The sequence below is a fragment of the Gouania willdenowi genome, chromosome 18, assembly GCF_900634775.1.
Source record: "Gouania willdenowi chromosome 18, fGouWil2.1, whole genome shotgun sequence".
Lineage (NCBI taxonomy): Eukaryota > Metazoa > Chordata > Actinopteri > Blenniiformes > Gobiesocidae > Gouania > Gouania willdenowi.
In genome coordinates, this window is record NC_041061.1 from 17,419,022 (window position 1) to 17,436,372 (window position 17,351).

A 17,351-nucleotide genomic window follows, 5' to 3' on the forward strand; every position below is an offset into this window, starting at 1 on the left:
TAAGTGAGGGGGAGGGGAACAGGGAGGAGAGGCTCAAGGTAGGAAATGGAAAGGGTGAGGGCTGTGAACAGATGGAAGCAGTGACTGGTAATACCTAAAACAGGTATTTAGTTTAAACCAACTATTTGCACATTGAATATTTTATATTGTTGTCATGCTTTAATGCTACTTACCCGTCCTGTACTTTTTGTTTTACTTGGTTGTGTACAGGTATAGTTAAAATTCAAGAAATGTTAAGAGTTCTATTGGTGCATTTAATTTAATTTGTAATATATACATTTATATCATATGAGTGTTCCAATTGTCTTTCATAATCAATGTGCTTTAAAAAAAAAAGTATATCGGCCTCAAATATCAACTTCCAAAATCGGCTTTAGATATTGGACATCAGCTGAATTGTTTTTTAAAAAATCAGTATCAGCCTTTGAAAATCCCATATTGGTCGACCTCTAATTCAAAGTGTCAATATTGGCTTAAAATTGGGGAAGAAAAGTAGGAACAATTAGTTTACAGTTTAAAGTGGCAAATAATGGGCAAGACAAATCGTGAATGTGGTTAAATTGGCCAAAATAAGCATGAAAATGTATGAAAAGAGGTTAAAAGTGACAATAATGGAATAACATATGCAACATTAGTGGTGGAAAGAGCTGCTAAATGCCAAACAAGTCTGGAAGTGGAAGAAATGTGCAGAAAAGGCATCAAAATTTGATGAAGTGGCAGAAATGGGAGTAATGCGGCAAAAACGCATTAAAAGGAGCAAAAATATGGCAAGAAAAAGTGATGAAAGTAGCTTAAAATATGGCAAGTTTGGTGTAGTTGCAGAAAAATGGGTAAAAATGAGCAAAAATCAGCTCAAATTGTTCAAAAAATTCTATTGTATTTTTTTCTTCCTTTATTTAATTATTGTTTGATGCTGTTATATTTCCTTATCTCATCTTAAAGGGATCTGGCGACCCACTCCTAGTGTCTCGCGATCCCAAATGGGGTCCCGACCCCAAGGTTGAGAACCCTTGTTCTAAACTACTGACAGACTATGGAATAGTGAGGATTTTTTTTCTTACCGTTGACAGTGAGCGTGACCTCAGTCTCTCCTACTCCGATCCGTGGGACGATGGCCTTGCACACGTACTGTCCAGCATCAGCTTGACTCACCGACTTCAAGTACAGCTGGTTGCTGTTGCTCAGAACCTGAACAACAACAACAACAAAAAAAAACTTTAATTGAACCAAACAAATCTGATAAAACCACATGGTTTGTCCAATAATAAGGGATTGTGTTCTATTTAATTTCTTCGGAACAAGTGCTTTTTTTCCCTCTATCTAACCTTCAAGGCAAACTTGCACATCTGCTTTTAACCGTGCACTATCATTTTGTGGTTGCCTAGCGACTGCATCGTCATTAAATTAGCGGCGTAAAAATGATGTAAGCACCCGTAGGGAGAGAAATACCTGAAGAGAGTGGGTTTAGAGACATGGCAGATTTGTTTCAAGGCTTTACTTTCACTTTAATCTCTCCTCTGCCTTTACCAGCAGTTTAATGAGAGCTAATCTGCGCTAACAGTGTGCTGAACCAAAAAGCCACGGGTCACTAAAAGCTGCCTAATGGCGTTTAGCTTCTGGCAACAAATTAGCAATAGCTACATCTTAAATTTAATTAAAAAAAAGTCTTGATTAAATAGTTGTGGATTCAAAAGCAAGAAAATAAATAAAAGTGAATTTAAAAAAGAGAGAAAGGGATTGTGACAGAGCTGCTGTAAGTCTGCAGAGAGGATAACGTTCCTCATGAATAGATAAGGAAGCGTGAGCTGTACAGTGTAGACCAGGGGTGTCAAAGTCATTTTAGTTCAGGGGCCAAATATGGACCAGTTTGATCTCAAGTGGGCTGTAGATTTTAACATTAATTGTGCCCTAGTTTTTAATAGAAGTCCCTGCCTTATCTTCACTTCAAAAATTCTTAATTTTGTAACCAATGTTTGTATAATTTAGAGGACTTTTGTGGAATTGTTAGTAAGAAATTGCAAGATTTGTGGGAAAATTCAGAGTTCTTTTCACTATTTGCAATTAAAAATGACTGCATTCATGTGATATAAACAAAAGAAAACAAACACCTAAATATATTGTAGAACTTCCTTAAATTGGTGAAATAGAGATATCTACAACTTGTTTATTCGGTATATTACACTAAGTTGGGGTCAATTCTACCTGTAATCCCGTAATTGATAATTATTATTATTGCAAAATTCTAATTGGAATTGGAATTTGAAAAATCTGCTGCTGTCGTAATCGTAATGAAATTGTAATATAGTTTAGATAATTGACTTTGTAATAGTAATTGCCATAAAAATTCTAAAAACAAATGGTCAATTATAATTTAAAGGGGCAGTATGATAAAAAAAATCACTTTATAATGGTTTTGCTACAGTGATATACATTCCTTTAGCCTCAGTCAGAGGGTCAAAGTTGAAAAAGTAATTTTTCCTACCTCCCTTGTTATTACACATTTTGTAAAAAGTCAGCTCCAAACGGGCGAGTTGGATTTTTCTCGCCATGTGATGTCACAACTCAAAAACTCCTCCTCCTTACAATCCTGGCTCTTCCTACTCTATATAAGAATGTGAGCTTCTCCCTCTTAAACTACCTCACAGGTAAAACAAACACTGTGGTTTAATATAGAATATACATAATACTTTATTGTCAAACTCACAATCACAATAGCTGCTTAAATAGCCGTGTGTTTTACTGTAATGTGCAGTTTTTTGGCTGAAAACAATAACAAGAGCGTGTGGATAGCAAAGGAAAATCGCTATAGTGATCAGCTGTTGTGTGGAGTCAGCGTCTACAGACACGCCCACTCATGCATATGCATGAAGGCCCCAAATAGCATAATACTGGACCTTTAATGCAAAACTGGAGAACCATGTTACAGTTTTATGTACAGTTCTCCACATATGTAGTTAACAATTATTAAAATATGTTTCATATCAAGCTTTCCCACATTTTACCATTTAAAAAAATTGAAATTGAGGGGTATATTGACACAAACAAGGCTGACACACCCACACCAAAAATATTAAAACCTGTATTATCATTGATTGCGAAGCCTAACAAGGTAACTAATAGATAGGAAAGACATGAAATGATAGATATTTGTTTTCAGGTGTATTAGTGTATTTTACAGCTGATTTAGGACCCGTTATCATAAGAAATGCTAATACAACTTTTATTAGGCTATTTATTTCAGGCTCAGCAATTGTGACTGAACTGTAGTAATTGAGAACACAATTTTAATTGACTTTCTGTGCTGGTCACTGTAATAATAATGGAATTGTAATTGAACATGGATAATTGAAAATGTAATTGTAACTGAAAAATGTAATTGATCCCAACCCTGATTTATACAATAATTCACATTTTCTCCTGCAGGCCGAATTGGATGATCTAATGGGCCAGATTTGGCCCCCGGGCCTTTAGTTTGACACATGTTGTGTAGGCAGACCAGAGGATAGAAGGTCCACAATTCCAGCTTCTCACCATGTTTGAACCCTTTTTGAACCAGGTGAGTGTGAGTGGAGGGTTTCCGGCCCATTTGCAGTTAAGTGCAACATCGGAGTCGACATCCACCGTCTTTGGCTGCGGTTCCACCAGCAGGATGGGTCCGACTGGAGAGATTAGATCATGAGAGAACAGTCAAAGAGGGAGAGGGTGCTCTTTGTTGTGCTTCTGTAATAGCGGAGCAGGTCTGACACACACACACAACAACAACAACAACAACAACGTGTGCGTTTCATCCATCTGACTCCACACTGCGGTGCAGCAAACTGGGCCGCGAGCCCATCGTACGAGGTGAGACGAGTGCTGTGTGTGACTCACAGTGAACGTCCACCAGGATGCTGACGTTGGTTTTTCCCACGGCGTTGAACACCAGGCATGAAACGGGCTCGGTGAAGAAAGAGTGGTCGGCCTTGGTGGTGAACACACTCTCTCTGGCGCCCTGCAGCGCCACACCACCTTTAGCCCACCTAACACATCGAAATGCCAACAAAAAAAAAAGATTAATTCATCACTACACACTCATGAGGAGTATGAATAGTGAAGCTGCTGATGATAATACATTTTTTTTTATCAGATAAATACATTGTGGAGGAGTTATTTTGTAAAATGTTAGACATTTCTGCTCAAAAATGTGTTTTGATCTCCTATTGACATTGACGGAAAAGCTCCACGCATTGCATTGTGGGATGTGGAGTCCCGCAAATGGATGCATGGAAGTGTTTTTACTAGTGGTGGGACTTGATAAAAAAAAAAAATCTAATTAATTAGAGACTTTGCAATTAATTAATCCAAAATAAAGGCATAACAATATTTGACACGAAAAGCAACGTTTTTCCAATTGAAATGTTTTTTGGTTGAAACAATGAAAACAATAAATGAGCTTTAATAACAAAATTGTGTTCACTGTGTGCTGACACAATGTACAATATGAATACAGAATGTTATGATTGCACTGTTCACAAAGCACAAACTTAAATTTAAGTAAGCAATGTTCATAGTTTGCAGGATGTTTTTGAAATGTTCTAAAATGCCTGTTTTTGTGTTTTAAAGTAAGAAAAAACAGCACTTAGTACTACAGTACATCTCAGAGATGTGGAAACTGAACATTGCAAAATATTGTAGTTGGCATTCAACATTTTAAACTTCACATTTGGTTTTTCATTATGTAAGAATACTATACAAACATATACTGTACATACATATTTTTCTATCATTTATGTTCATTTGTAACAAAAGTAATGGAAGAATAAACCAGAATATTTTCTTTTTTTTTTATTGTTTATTGTCTTTCTGCAGTTCATAAGTAGGTGAGACGATGCTACCTGTAGCACCGCTTCTAGCCCCGCCCCCCTCTATCACCAAGAGGGGTCGACGGTCCACTACAATCATTTATACAGTGACTTTGTTCATTTGTCAGTCATGGACTTATTCATTTTGGCAGTAAGAATAAAGTTAAACTTTTGGGACAGCAACCGAGTGTTTACAGTGGAGATAAAAAAAAAAAAAAAAAACTTTCAAGCTGCAAATTCAACCTTTTACATCTTTATTGATTTATTGATCTATCAGGCCTACAGTACGTATTTATCTAATAAAAAATATCACTTGTGGATCATTAAACTGAATAAGAAAATTGACATTTCTTTTCCAATCTGCTGCCCCTTCAAGAACCCTGTGGACATGGAGGATAAAAGCAGACCTGTATCCCATAATAGGAGGGTTGGCGTGAGCCTGGCAGGTGAAGGTGACTCTGTCTCCCTCCAGGACGGAACGTGGCTCGATGGACAAAGTCACCGTGGGTGGATCTGTAGGAAAAGGGACGGAGAGAGGCTCATATAACAGCAGCTTTACTAGATATGGTGCCTGCTGCAGTCTGAGGGTCAGCGGAATGTGCACGTGTGTCAAACTCAAGGCCAGGATAGAAACAATAGGCGATGCATTTTATGGAAAACTCATTAACTCTATGCAGAAATAACTGTTGTAGGAACAGAATTCACTTATTTTATCTGTAGCTAAGCTTTGATATTGTACAAACTGACTTCCCACATACAAAATGACAACAAAAAACACACAAAAACACATGAAATGACAACAAAAAACACACAAAATAACTCCAAACATACAAAGAAAACGACAATAAAACATACAAAATAAAATAAAAACACATGAAATGACTCCGGACATACATAACAACAAAAAGAATACACAAAATGTCATAAATAAAAAACACACACAAAAACATTTAAAAGAATAACAAAAACACATAAAATGACAACAATAATACAGAAAATGACTTCAGACACAGAAGGACAAAAATAACAATCCATACACACAAAAAACAATGTAAAAATGCACAAAAAGTACAAAATGCACAAAAAGACAAAAAAAATGCACAAACTGACTTCACACATACACAATGAGAACAAAAACATGCATAAAAGCCATTGTTCTTTTCTCTATTAATGTTCCCATTGGTCATTATTGTAGTCTGTGTCCCTCGGATTAGAAAACCAAATTTCTATACAGAATTCACCCACAATGGGACTCATTAAATCTTATTTTATCCTTATTCTTAGCTTTGCTGTCGATGGTCTGATGGTGAAGCTTACGGTGCACGTTGAGAGTGACTGTAGTGTTTTTGCCGGTGGGAACAGCCAGGTTTGTGGCCACGCAGCTGTAGTTCCTCCCGGTGTCGGTGTCTATGGGATGGACGGGTAGAAAGCTTCGTGTGGTCACCCTCTTCCTGTCTGGGAGCACCTCCTGAAGGCACACGGAACGCAACCACTGTAAAACGCTGTTCATGTAGCGTGGGTGAGTACACGCCTGTGTGCGCTGTGTGTGTGTTTCCTTACAGTAGAGCTGACCGCCCCGTCTATAGGCAAACCATCTTTCAGCCACTCGATCATGGAAGGAGGTTTGGCCCCTCGAGACACACAGCTCAGGTTGTAGGACTGCCCCGCGTTCAGCAGCACTTCTGGCCCTCCATCAATCACCGGGTCGTCTGGGGGGACTGGAGCGAAGAGGGGGAGGTTAGAGTCATACACACGTAAACATTCTGACACAAACACATGCAGATAAACGAGCAACACTTTATTATAACTACCCGTTATATGTAGTTAATAGATAATTAATAAACTGTTAGTTAATGAGTTATAAATTACTTGTTGAATATTTGCTCACAGTTTATTACGGATTTATAACCGTCTTATAAATAGCCAATATATAACTCACAAGCTGCTAGTTAACAACTGTATGTTAATGATTTATAACTACACCTAATAAATTAGTAATAGACCTACTACTACTACTAAACTACTTCCTAATGACTTGTTGAGTATCAGTTAAAACTTTAAATACGTTATTGGGATGTTATTCTAAAGTTGATTTACTAACGTATATAAAGTAATATAAATTGGTCAAGAACTACATCTGTAATTGTTAAAGGTTCCTGTACTAAATATTAAGTTCCAATTTTTCTATTGTATCTTATACTTAGTTCACGCAATTAATTTCTTGAAATGGATACAATTTGTTTTTGTAGAGTTTTTTTTTAATATTCTGTCTATGACAGTTGAAGTGTACCTATTAGGGATGTAACGATTCACTCAGCTCACGATACAATTCGATTCACGATTTATTTTACAAAATTAGACTGTAGACGAATGATTTTTCTTCAAAAAAAAAAAAAAATACTGTACCATTTTCTTTTATCTTTCATTGTCAAAAGAATCCCTTGATAAACTATGTAAAACAATGCAATTTAATTAAAAATAAATCCTGAATGAGATAAATAAATAAATAAATAGTACAAATGAATAAGAAACCTATTCATTTAAATTCTGGCTCTACAGTAAACATGCAAAACTGCATAATAGTTAATTTTCTTTTTAAAAGTGCAACTGAAAATGTATTTTGTGCTTTAACAATTGGACTTTAAAACAAATCCCATATCAAAGAAATAATATAAATAAACAATGTCTTACATTCTCTCTCTCTGCGCCCCTCTTACTTTGGATTTCACATATTCTTTCTTTCTCACCTCTTTCATTTTATCTTGGGGTAGCCAAAATGCTTCCACACTTCTGATTTAAAACACGGTGGTGTGTCCTGAATTTCAAATTCTAAATAGATAGCGCCCTCTGCTGTTAAAAAAAAAAGAGTATTGATGTGAACTGTGACATTTGAATCGATTTTTAACTGCCTCACGATTAATCTTTACATCCCTAATACCTATGATAAAAAGCATAGACCTCTCCAGTCTTTGTAAGTGGGAAAACTTGCAAAATCTGCAGTGTATCAAATACTATTTTACTCACGATAGTAATAAATAATTAACATACAGTTAACATGTAATTTATAAATGATTAATCGCTTGTACAGTACGTTATCTATTGGCTATCTATAAGACAGTCATAAAAACTGTTAGCAAATATTCAATTAGCAATGCGTAACTCATTAACTAACAGTTTATCCGTGATCTATGAACTACATGTAATGGGTAGTTACTATCAAGTGTTACTCATAAACTTACTGAGGACAGTGAGTTTGGCCCTCCTGGACCTCAGGGCAGCATCAGGAGCCTGACACTCATACAGGGAGTCATCAGTCAGGTCAGCTGACAGGATCTCTAGGTTGTACTGGCCCAACTCTTGGACACGCAGCACCCGATACCGAGGCCAGGCTGGAACACATAAACGTACACAAAGAACCATCAGCAAGACCAATATGACTCTTTAAAAACCCAGAAACAAATGAGAAACTTCTGTATTCTGCATCTTTAAAAACCCCGAACTAATAAAAAAAAGTCAGCATTCTGCATCTAAGCTACTTCGTGTTTATAGCGGGCTAGGCTAATAAGCAGAAATGTATCTGTATAAATAAAATTTTTGTGAAAAACTACAATATCTTTTTAAAATAAAATAACACCAATGAATTCAATTCAAAATTAAAAAAAAAAAATATTTGATAATAAAAAAAACTCTTACAACAATGTCAGTTAATCATTTTAAAACAAAAAAATTATAATTTACTCAGTAACGCTTGGGTGTAGAAATATCACAAATGACTTTACTTCTTTTAAAAACGTACTAAGTACAAGTAAAATGACTGATTACAGTAATGCGAGTCCTTGTAATCCGTTACTTTCATCTCTGGCTATAAGGTTAGCTAGATATGGAGGCTGTAAAACGTTGAAATAAGTGAAATAAAATTAAATAAATTAATTTCACTAAAACTGTAAAGCACCAAGCTGTTTAAAATGCCTAAAAAGTAGAAACCCTTTCATTAGCACCTGTGCTGAACGGAAAGCTAAAAGCTAACTCTCACTCACAGTGTTATGCTAACTAATTTCCATTTATCAAAATCCATAGTTTTGGAGCCTTATACACATTGCTATTTATCTTTAATAACCTTTAAACAATTTTAACTATGTTAACTCCTATACTGTTTCTAAACATAGTTTGGGCAAATCAAGAATAAAGTCAAAATATTGGGAAAAAAGTTGAAATGTCAAGATTATCGATATTAAAGTCAAAATACAATATCGTGATAAAAGTCAGATCTACAGAAGCTGACGAGGGCCAATTCAGCATATAACATCAAACAGCAGATATTTCAACTTTATTCTTGAAATTTCAACTTTAATCTTGACATTTCGACTTTATTCTTGATTTGCCAAAAATAAGGGATTGACCGATATGGATTTTTTTTCCATCAGCCTTAGCCGATGACCGATACGGACTGCCGATTTTCTTGAGCTGATATTTGGAGCCGATACTACTTTTACTCCCTCAATTTACATCATAAAAATTACACAATGATGATACCAAATGGTACGAGTCTCAATTTTTAAAAATAATAACATTTATTGAAATTAACAAAGGTGATGTAGAACAAGAACAAGTAAAAAATAATTCTGCTCTCTGTAAATAATGTGGATCGGCGAACGCAGCAGCCTGCATCGGCTGTAAAAAAACGCAAACATCGGTCGACGTATCGGTCTAACAAAAATTATTATATACGTATAACGCCATCAAAAATTGGTGCTAGTCTGCTTCCGCACTACACATAGTGTAAGGTTTTAGTGAGAGTGTAATTTTTTTTTTAATTATAGTTTTTGGTTATTTTAGCAAACACTGTTGTCATGAATTTCCTTACTGGGAAATGCATGTAAAATGTAATAAATCAGTATGTGTAATCATACACCTGTTCATCTATATTTTCAAACAATAAGTGTGGTTGTTTATTCAAACAGAGCTCATGCCTTAAGGCTTGTGACATACACATGTGGTCTCTACAACACCAGAAAACATCAGATCTGTGTCACGCAAAGTGCGCTGCATGGCCACATAACGCAGCTGAAGTGCACACAAACAAATGCTTGAACAAAACATTTAGAGTACATCCACACATGTGAATGATCTACAGCAAATGATGCACTCAACACCAACACACAGTCTTTTCAGTCCTCTAGCCTCCCTTCCCCCCATCCAGCACACGCAGCCCAGCTGTGCCACGGCCCGACACGCTCACCGTTAGGTGGCATCAACGCTCTCCACTAATCAGCAGGGGGAGAAAAAGACTAATGCTCTATGGCAGCAACGCTTTGGACCACTTCAATTGTCTCCTGCTCCTGGTGCACATTTCATGTTTGAGGCCCAAAAATGCACATCACACGGGAAGGCAAACGTGGCAACCAAGGCGAGTTCTTGAGCCACTCTCGCCTTGGTTGGCTTTTCTGCATGCATCTGTGCACGTGTATGTGCCTGCTATATACATGCATTTGCATGTGAAATGTGGAGGATGAAAAAAAGCGTATGAAGAGCCAAGGGAGTCAGGGAGGATGGTAGTGGGGGGGGCGACATGGGGACAGAGCCTCACACACAAACAAGATACACATGTAGTTTCTGTCTGCAGGAAGTGGCCAGTGTTCATTCACATGTTTCTACTTTGGGTTGAAGCAGTGAATAATTCAAGAGATGTTTTAAAAATGTCTAAAAAGGTACAAGTTAAACAAGAAGACATTGTCATCAACATCCCCCGCCAGAATGGTTGTCATTATAACTCACAACCTTTTCCTAAATGTCCTAAATCTAAGAACTTAGATGTATTCATAAGAAAATATTATCACATCAGAATATAACATTTCTAACCATCTTAAACGGTTTCTAAGAAAAGCTGTCCCCTTTGAAGACACCTCGAACAGAGTTAAAAAAAAATGGCACAAGGGCAATAATTCCGGAAAAAATATTTGCGCACTTCTCATTTTCGAACTCCATCAAGGCATTGATACCCTGAAGCCACACACCGAATTTGGTTATCATATCTTAAATGGTTTCTGAGAAAAGCTGTCCCCTTAGAAGATACCTCAAACAGAGTCCAAAAAACGAAAAACAAAGGCTTAAAATCCGGGAAAAAAAATTGCGAGCTTCTCATTTTTGAACTCCATGAAGGTATTGATACCCTAAAGCCACACACCAAATTTGGTTATCCTATTTTAAACGGTTTCTAAGAAAAGCAGTGCCCTTTAACTTGGACGGATGGACGTACGGACGGAGCTCAAACCTATATCCCCCTTCCACACTTTGTGGCGGGGGATAAAAATAAACAAATAAGGGTCAATATTCTGTCCAACTGCATTTCTTTTAGTTAAAAAAAGGTTTAAATGCATGAAAAAGATGCCAATTATGTAGTAACTTAGTATATATGCGCTCAATTTGATTCAAAATAATAATAATTGTTACTTACCAAATTACTTCTGTAAATTATTCTGTTATTAAAAATGTTTTTTTTATACAGAAATCTTCTACTGGATACATCAGACAATGCTCTTTATATCAAAACAAAATGGGAGCTGGAGCTGAATGTGAGTTGCAGTGGTTGTCATAAAGGTATTAATAGTAACATGTGGATGGAGTTTGATTGGAAGACAAAGACAAGGTTCTTTAAGACACCTTTGGTGGTTTCCAAATTTGTAGACAATCCAGATGCAATAAAATGTGGGAGAGCATGTGGAATGTTTTTGGCAACCATTCACATATTTTTTGGGATTGCCCAATTTTGATTCCTTTCTGGAGGCGTGTGAAGAGGGAAACTGATAAACTTCTGGGAGTTTATTTGCTGTACACCCCAAGCCAGTTTGCTTTTGATTTGACTCATGAAACATGAAAATCGCCTGCTACATAGTGTATATACTGTTGATGACTGCTAGGAAAATGGTGACCATAAAGTGAAGGATTTCACAGACACCAACAGTGGAAACAGACACTGAGAGAGGTGTATGGAATGGAGGCTTTAACTGCAATGTTACAGTTGAGGTCTAAGGTCTTAATGAGATGGCTACCTATAGAAAAACACCTGTGTAACTGAAGGGTCAAATACACTCTGCTGTAACAACTTCATTGCCCATCTATTTTTTTGTCTCTTGTCGGCTTTGTTCTGTTTTCATGTTTTTCCTGATCATTTTTGTATTATTTTTTTGGCAGTGGCTATCCGTACGGTTTCCGTATCAATATACCGACATTCTATCTGTACGCAGCACCCCTATTTGGCCAGTTTAGGGCACGTGACTAAGACTAGACCTAATCGTAAATCTAACTCTAACAATTGTTGCGATATAGGGTTATAACCTAACCCTAAGACGCTACGTAAGTGTGCTTCGGTAAACGTACCAATTGCACCTGGGGTTGTCCATACAGCAACCGTTTCTCGCACTGTCATGTTTATGCTGTCAAGGAAGGTTCTGTAACGTGTTTTTTTCTCATGTTTATTACTAAAAAGACAAAATTAAAGTTCTAAAAAAAAAACAATTTTGGAAATATCAAGAATAAAGTCAAAATGTCGAGAATAAAGTTGAAATATAATGTCAAAATTAAAATCAGAATTACGAAAATGAACTCAAAATACAATATCGTAATCAAAGTCGAATTTACGGAAGCTAACGAAGGCCAATTCACCATATGACAACAAACAGAAGACCTTGGCCATCTACAAAATGTGTATCGATGAATGCGTTAAAGCTATACTTGAAAGTTGGGTTTAAAAACAAAAATGTTTTTGTTTTTTTTAGCTCATAAACACGGCGTTCAAATTTCTTTAAGGACTTTGAAAAGATATTGTCAAAAACTTAATCTGTTCAGAAGGAAAAATCAGTCAAGTTTGGAAGAGGTGGAGCATTCAGTCCGTCTGTAACTATTGAGGAGCTACGGAAACAGATTAGGGTCAGTTTTGATGGAGATTGTTCTAGTGCATGGTGAATTGGCCCTCGTCGGCTTCCGTAGATTTGACTTCATTAGCAAGCCTTTGACTTTTATCACCATCGTGTATTTTGAGTTGATTTCAGAAATTTCAACTGTAATTTTGACAATTTGACTTTAATCTTGTCTTTTCGACTTTAATCTCGACATTTCGACTTTAATCTTGTCTTTTCGACTTTAAGGTCGACAATTTTGACTTTAATCTTGTTTTTTTACTTTAATCTCGACAATTTTGACTTTAATCTTATCTTTTCGACTTTAATATCGACATTTGAACTTTAATCTTCTCTTTCAGTCTTTAATCTCGACATTTCAACTTTAATCTTGTCTTTTCGACTTTAATCTCAATATTTCGACTTTAATCTTGATTTGCCCAAAATTATTTTCTCCATCAAAATTGGCCCTAATCCTCTTCCGTATCTTCATGACTACTGTTTTGAAAAAAATCTTTAAAATTACTAATTAAGTCTATCCAAATGTAATTAATGAAGAAAAAATGCATTAAAAGGAGCAAAACTATGGCAAGAAAAAGTGATGAAAATAAGTTTAATTATTGAAAGGTTGGTGTAGTTGCAGGAAAAGGGTGAAAGTAAGCAAAAATGGGCTCAAATTGTTTAGAAAATGTTCTTAGTTTCTATAAGGCATCTGTCGACCCCCTCCCAGTGTCTCACGACCCTGACCCTAAGATTGAGAACCCCTGTATTAGACAAGGAAGCTAAAGAAGGGACAGATTTGACAAGTGTAAAAGATAAATTTCTAACATTTGATAATAAGTCAAAGAGCATCAGCTAGTAAAGAAACAATAGCAACTAAAATGAAGGACCCAACATCAACATGACACTGCTTCTGCACCAATCATTTAAAAATACACTCACTTGTGTACAATTCACACGTCACCCCTTCAGGCTAATCCGTGCTCTTCCTCTAATGTTGTTGCCTGGTGTTTGGATGCATCATTTTTCTCAAGTTTGACAGTGTCGCACACAAAACCAGAAAATCAGCTAAAAAAACATGAGGGGGAGACTGTGTGTGCCACGATGAATCAGCCTTTTAATAAAATCAGATATTATCCCGTCAGTGTCACCCACAAGAACGCATGACAAAGGTGATGATGTGATGTTCCTCGACTGAACTGAAGGGTGACAGTCAGCTCAGCCCTGGAGGGGGCGGAGAAATTCCCATCAAGCATGTGCGAGGGTTGCCAAATTTAGCTGCAGCCTAAATACATGCGGCGTGGGGTGTGATGGGGGAAAGTGCTCGGTCAAATCATATATCCATCCATGTCTACTGCACATCAACTTCAACAGACTGGATGTAGTTTGGAGAATGCCAGGTCACGACACACAAGTTAAAGAAACAGCTTCATAGTGAAGATGGAAAAACAACAACTTTCCAGTGGAAATTTCTAACTTTTACAACTTTTTTTCTTAGAATAATTGATCTATGGGGCATACATTATGTCTTTATGTTAGGGCTGGGCGATATGGCCTTTTATAAATACCGCGATATTTTTAGGCCATGTCACGATACACGATATATATATCGATATTTTGCATTACCCTTGAATTAACACTTTGATGCACAAAATCACACCAGTATGATGATTCTATATGTCTACATTAAAACATTCTTGATCATACTGCATTAATATATGCCAATTTTAAACTTTCATGCAAAAAAGGGGATATCACAACTAAGTCAAAGTTGACAACTGTATTTATTAAACAGTGAGTGGCTCAAACATAAAATTGTCAACAGAAAGTGCACGTTCTGTGCAAAATTGTCACAGAGACATTTCAAAACAAGACATTAGTGCAGGATGCAACTCACATGGCATTTCAAAACACAAAATTAAAGTGCACTTTTTGTACATAATGCCACTACAATATTTTAAAACAAATAGTGCCCTTTTGTGCATGTTGTCATTAAGATGACATTTCAAAACAACACTAAAGTTAAGTGCACCTTTTGTGCATAATGCCACTAAGATATTTAAAAAAAAAAAAAAAAAAAAAAAAAGTCAGCGAGTTTAATGGTATGGTCATTTTCAACACCGCACAGACTACAAGCTGCGATATATCGAGTATATTCGATATATCGCCCAGCCCTACTTTATGTAATAATACAATCTCTAGCAGCTTAAACAAAGAAATAGAAAATGTTTGAGTTTACGTCATTGATTGGCTGCTAACGTCTCTTTGTATATCAAATTCAAAATTCAGAAAAAAAAAGAGATTTTTTATTTATTTTTTTTTAAATCGAACAAATGTGACCCCATGTGGATTTATCTGGAAAAAAATGGGGTCGCCTGAAATGTCTGGTAATAAAATAAAATAAAATAAAAATAAAAATAAAATAAATTTTAAATAATAAATAATTAAATTAAATTAAATTAAATTAAATTAAATTAAATCAAATCTAAAAAACTGAATACAATTCTATTTTTAACTTTAAATTAAAAATAATTTAAATATTTTTTATTTTATTTTCATTTATTTTTGTATTTATCTATTTTCTATATCTATTTACAATACATATAATGACAGAAATAGATATACAGAGCAGGAAGAGGCAGAAATCACAAATAGATTTAATAATAATTGGGTTTTTTTTTCAAATGAAAACACCATGCACAATCTCAAACAACTGTATTCTATACTTTCACTTTCTCAAATATATATCAGTATACAAATATCTGAGCTGGTGTTTATTATTACTTTGTGCGCTGATACTGGCTACTCTGTGTTTGGAACATGATATAATGATAGAGGGGAAAAAAGTCTCTGTGGTCAGGAATATGTGATATAAAAGGTTGGGAACCACTGATTGATTGAATAAAAAAAATCCATTATTCTCATTTGTGCTTTATAAAAGAGGCCTGAGACAAATTTTCCACTAATTTCTGCAGCTCACTCCAAAACAACTTGACTTAAACTTCTTACTTTCAAAAAGGAAAGTGTTACAGTTATTAGAAAAACACATTCTTCTCTGAAGGCTTTCTATAAGATACTGGAGTGTTTCTGTGTCCGTAAAGCAGAGCATTTATGAGGTCAGGCACTGGTGAAGGAATGGCGTGAATCTTTGTTCCATTTCAAATTTAATGATAAAATTTGGAACCTGAATGATTATTTATAACTAAGAGTCGACCGATACGGTAGGGCTGCTCGATTATAGAAAAAATGATAATCACGATTATTTTAATCATTATTGAAATCACGATTATTTGTCAACCAAAAAGTTTTTTTTTATTTTTTTGTACAAAAAAACATAAAATATATTCTTTAAAAATAAATAAAATCCTTCAAACACTAAAATCAAGTATGTTCACTTTTGCACATGATGTGTCTTTGCTGTAGGTCTTCATCATCGAACCCAAAGTGTTCCCATATCAGAGAATTTGACTTGCTTTGCTTGTTTACCGTGTTTTTGCTGCATTTATGCTGCCATGTTTCAAGACCACTAGCCTCATAATAACAATAATAATAATAATAATAATAATAATGTGTGTGTTCAAAATAGTGGGTTTGTTTTATTTAGCGACTAAAACGTGTAAAAAGTAAATAAATAAAAATATATTTTTTTAAATAATCGTTTTTTCTCGATTATGTTAGTTTGTAATCGTTGGGTGTAATAATCAAAATCGTAATCAAATTTCAATTAATTCAGCAGCCCTACGATACGGGGCCAATAACAATACCGATTATTAGGTATCAAGAAAACCGATATTTAGAACTGATGTTCATTTGCTGTAAAAAATAAATAAATAAATAAATCTGAGCTATGATTAAAAAAAGAAATTAAACTGTTATAGAATAAACTCTGATACAATGAACAAGTTTTAGTAATTTTTTTATATCATATAAAAACAAAAAGTGTAATGAATAATGATCGCTTAAAGTTAATTGAAACAAATAAATAAAAGGTCTCCCTGATTTTTTTACAGAGCTGTCCTGGCCTCTCTCTCTCATTGGCTGTCACCTGCTGTGTAGCCAATCAGTGGTGGCTGTAGGCGGGACTTTGTCACACAGCCAAGAGTGGTGACTTCAAGCAGAGAGAGACGGCTGGATAAGAGCAAAAAGAGCAAGTCTTAAAATAAACTTATTTCATCGGCTATAGTGGAATAAATGGACAATGTCGGATATGATTGATTATTGATCAATTGATTCTAATTTAAAACAACACCCAAAAATCCTCCTAATGAGAAGTATGACTACTCTTTTAAGAACATGTAATTTCAGTTGAAAAATATGTCAAAATCAAAGTTCCCAACTGAAATAATGAGTAAGGTGCTGAGTAGTAATAGAAGGCAATGTAAGTAAATTCAAAGTTTGTCCTTGAACTTAAACGCCCGACCAACGTGACATGAGGAACCACTGAAATATTTCTTCCTAATGCTTCTCTTGGCTAGTTTCTCCCCACTGACCAATCACAGCGTCTTGAGTGAGTTCCAGCGGACATCATTTTCTTTAAAATAGCCGACTGATGGAATTCTGCCCACTCTGGTTTTGCCCTCTTTGGCATTCGTCCCTTTCTCTCATCATCAGTCGT

The 17,351-nt window shown here is 35.6% G+C and overlaps 1 protein-coding gene across 2 annotated transcripts in view; it reads right to left on the bottom strand.

Annotated features, from left to right (window-relative positions):
* Nucleotides 1-17,351, bottom strand: part of kirrel1a (kirre like nephrin family adhesion molecule 1a) — a 66,891-nt gene that overhangs the window by 21,811 nt on the left and 27,729 nt on the right. For both annotated transcript variants that reach the window (XM_028474793.1, XM_028474792.1), the window contains exons 3-9: nucleotides 8,081-8,230; nucleotides 6,402-6,559; nucleotides 6,159-6,309; nucleotides 5,249-5,354; nucleotides 3,871-4,019; nucleotides 3,532-3,659; nucleotides 1,062-1,188 (exon numbers count right to left, since the gene is read on the bottom strand). In XM_028474793.1, the coding sequence (XP_028330594.1) occupies nucleotides 1,062-1,188; nucleotides 3,532-3,659; nucleotides 3,871-4,019; nucleotides 5,249-5,354; nucleotides 6,159-6,309; nucleotides 6,402-6,559; nucleotides 8,081-8,230 (969 nt within the window). The remainder of the gene's footprint in view (nucleotides 1-1,061; nucleotides 1,189-3,531; nucleotides 3,660-3,870; nucleotides 4,020-5,248; nucleotides 5,355-6,158; nucleotides 6,310-6,401; nucleotides 6,560-8,080; nucleotides 8,231-17,351) is intronic.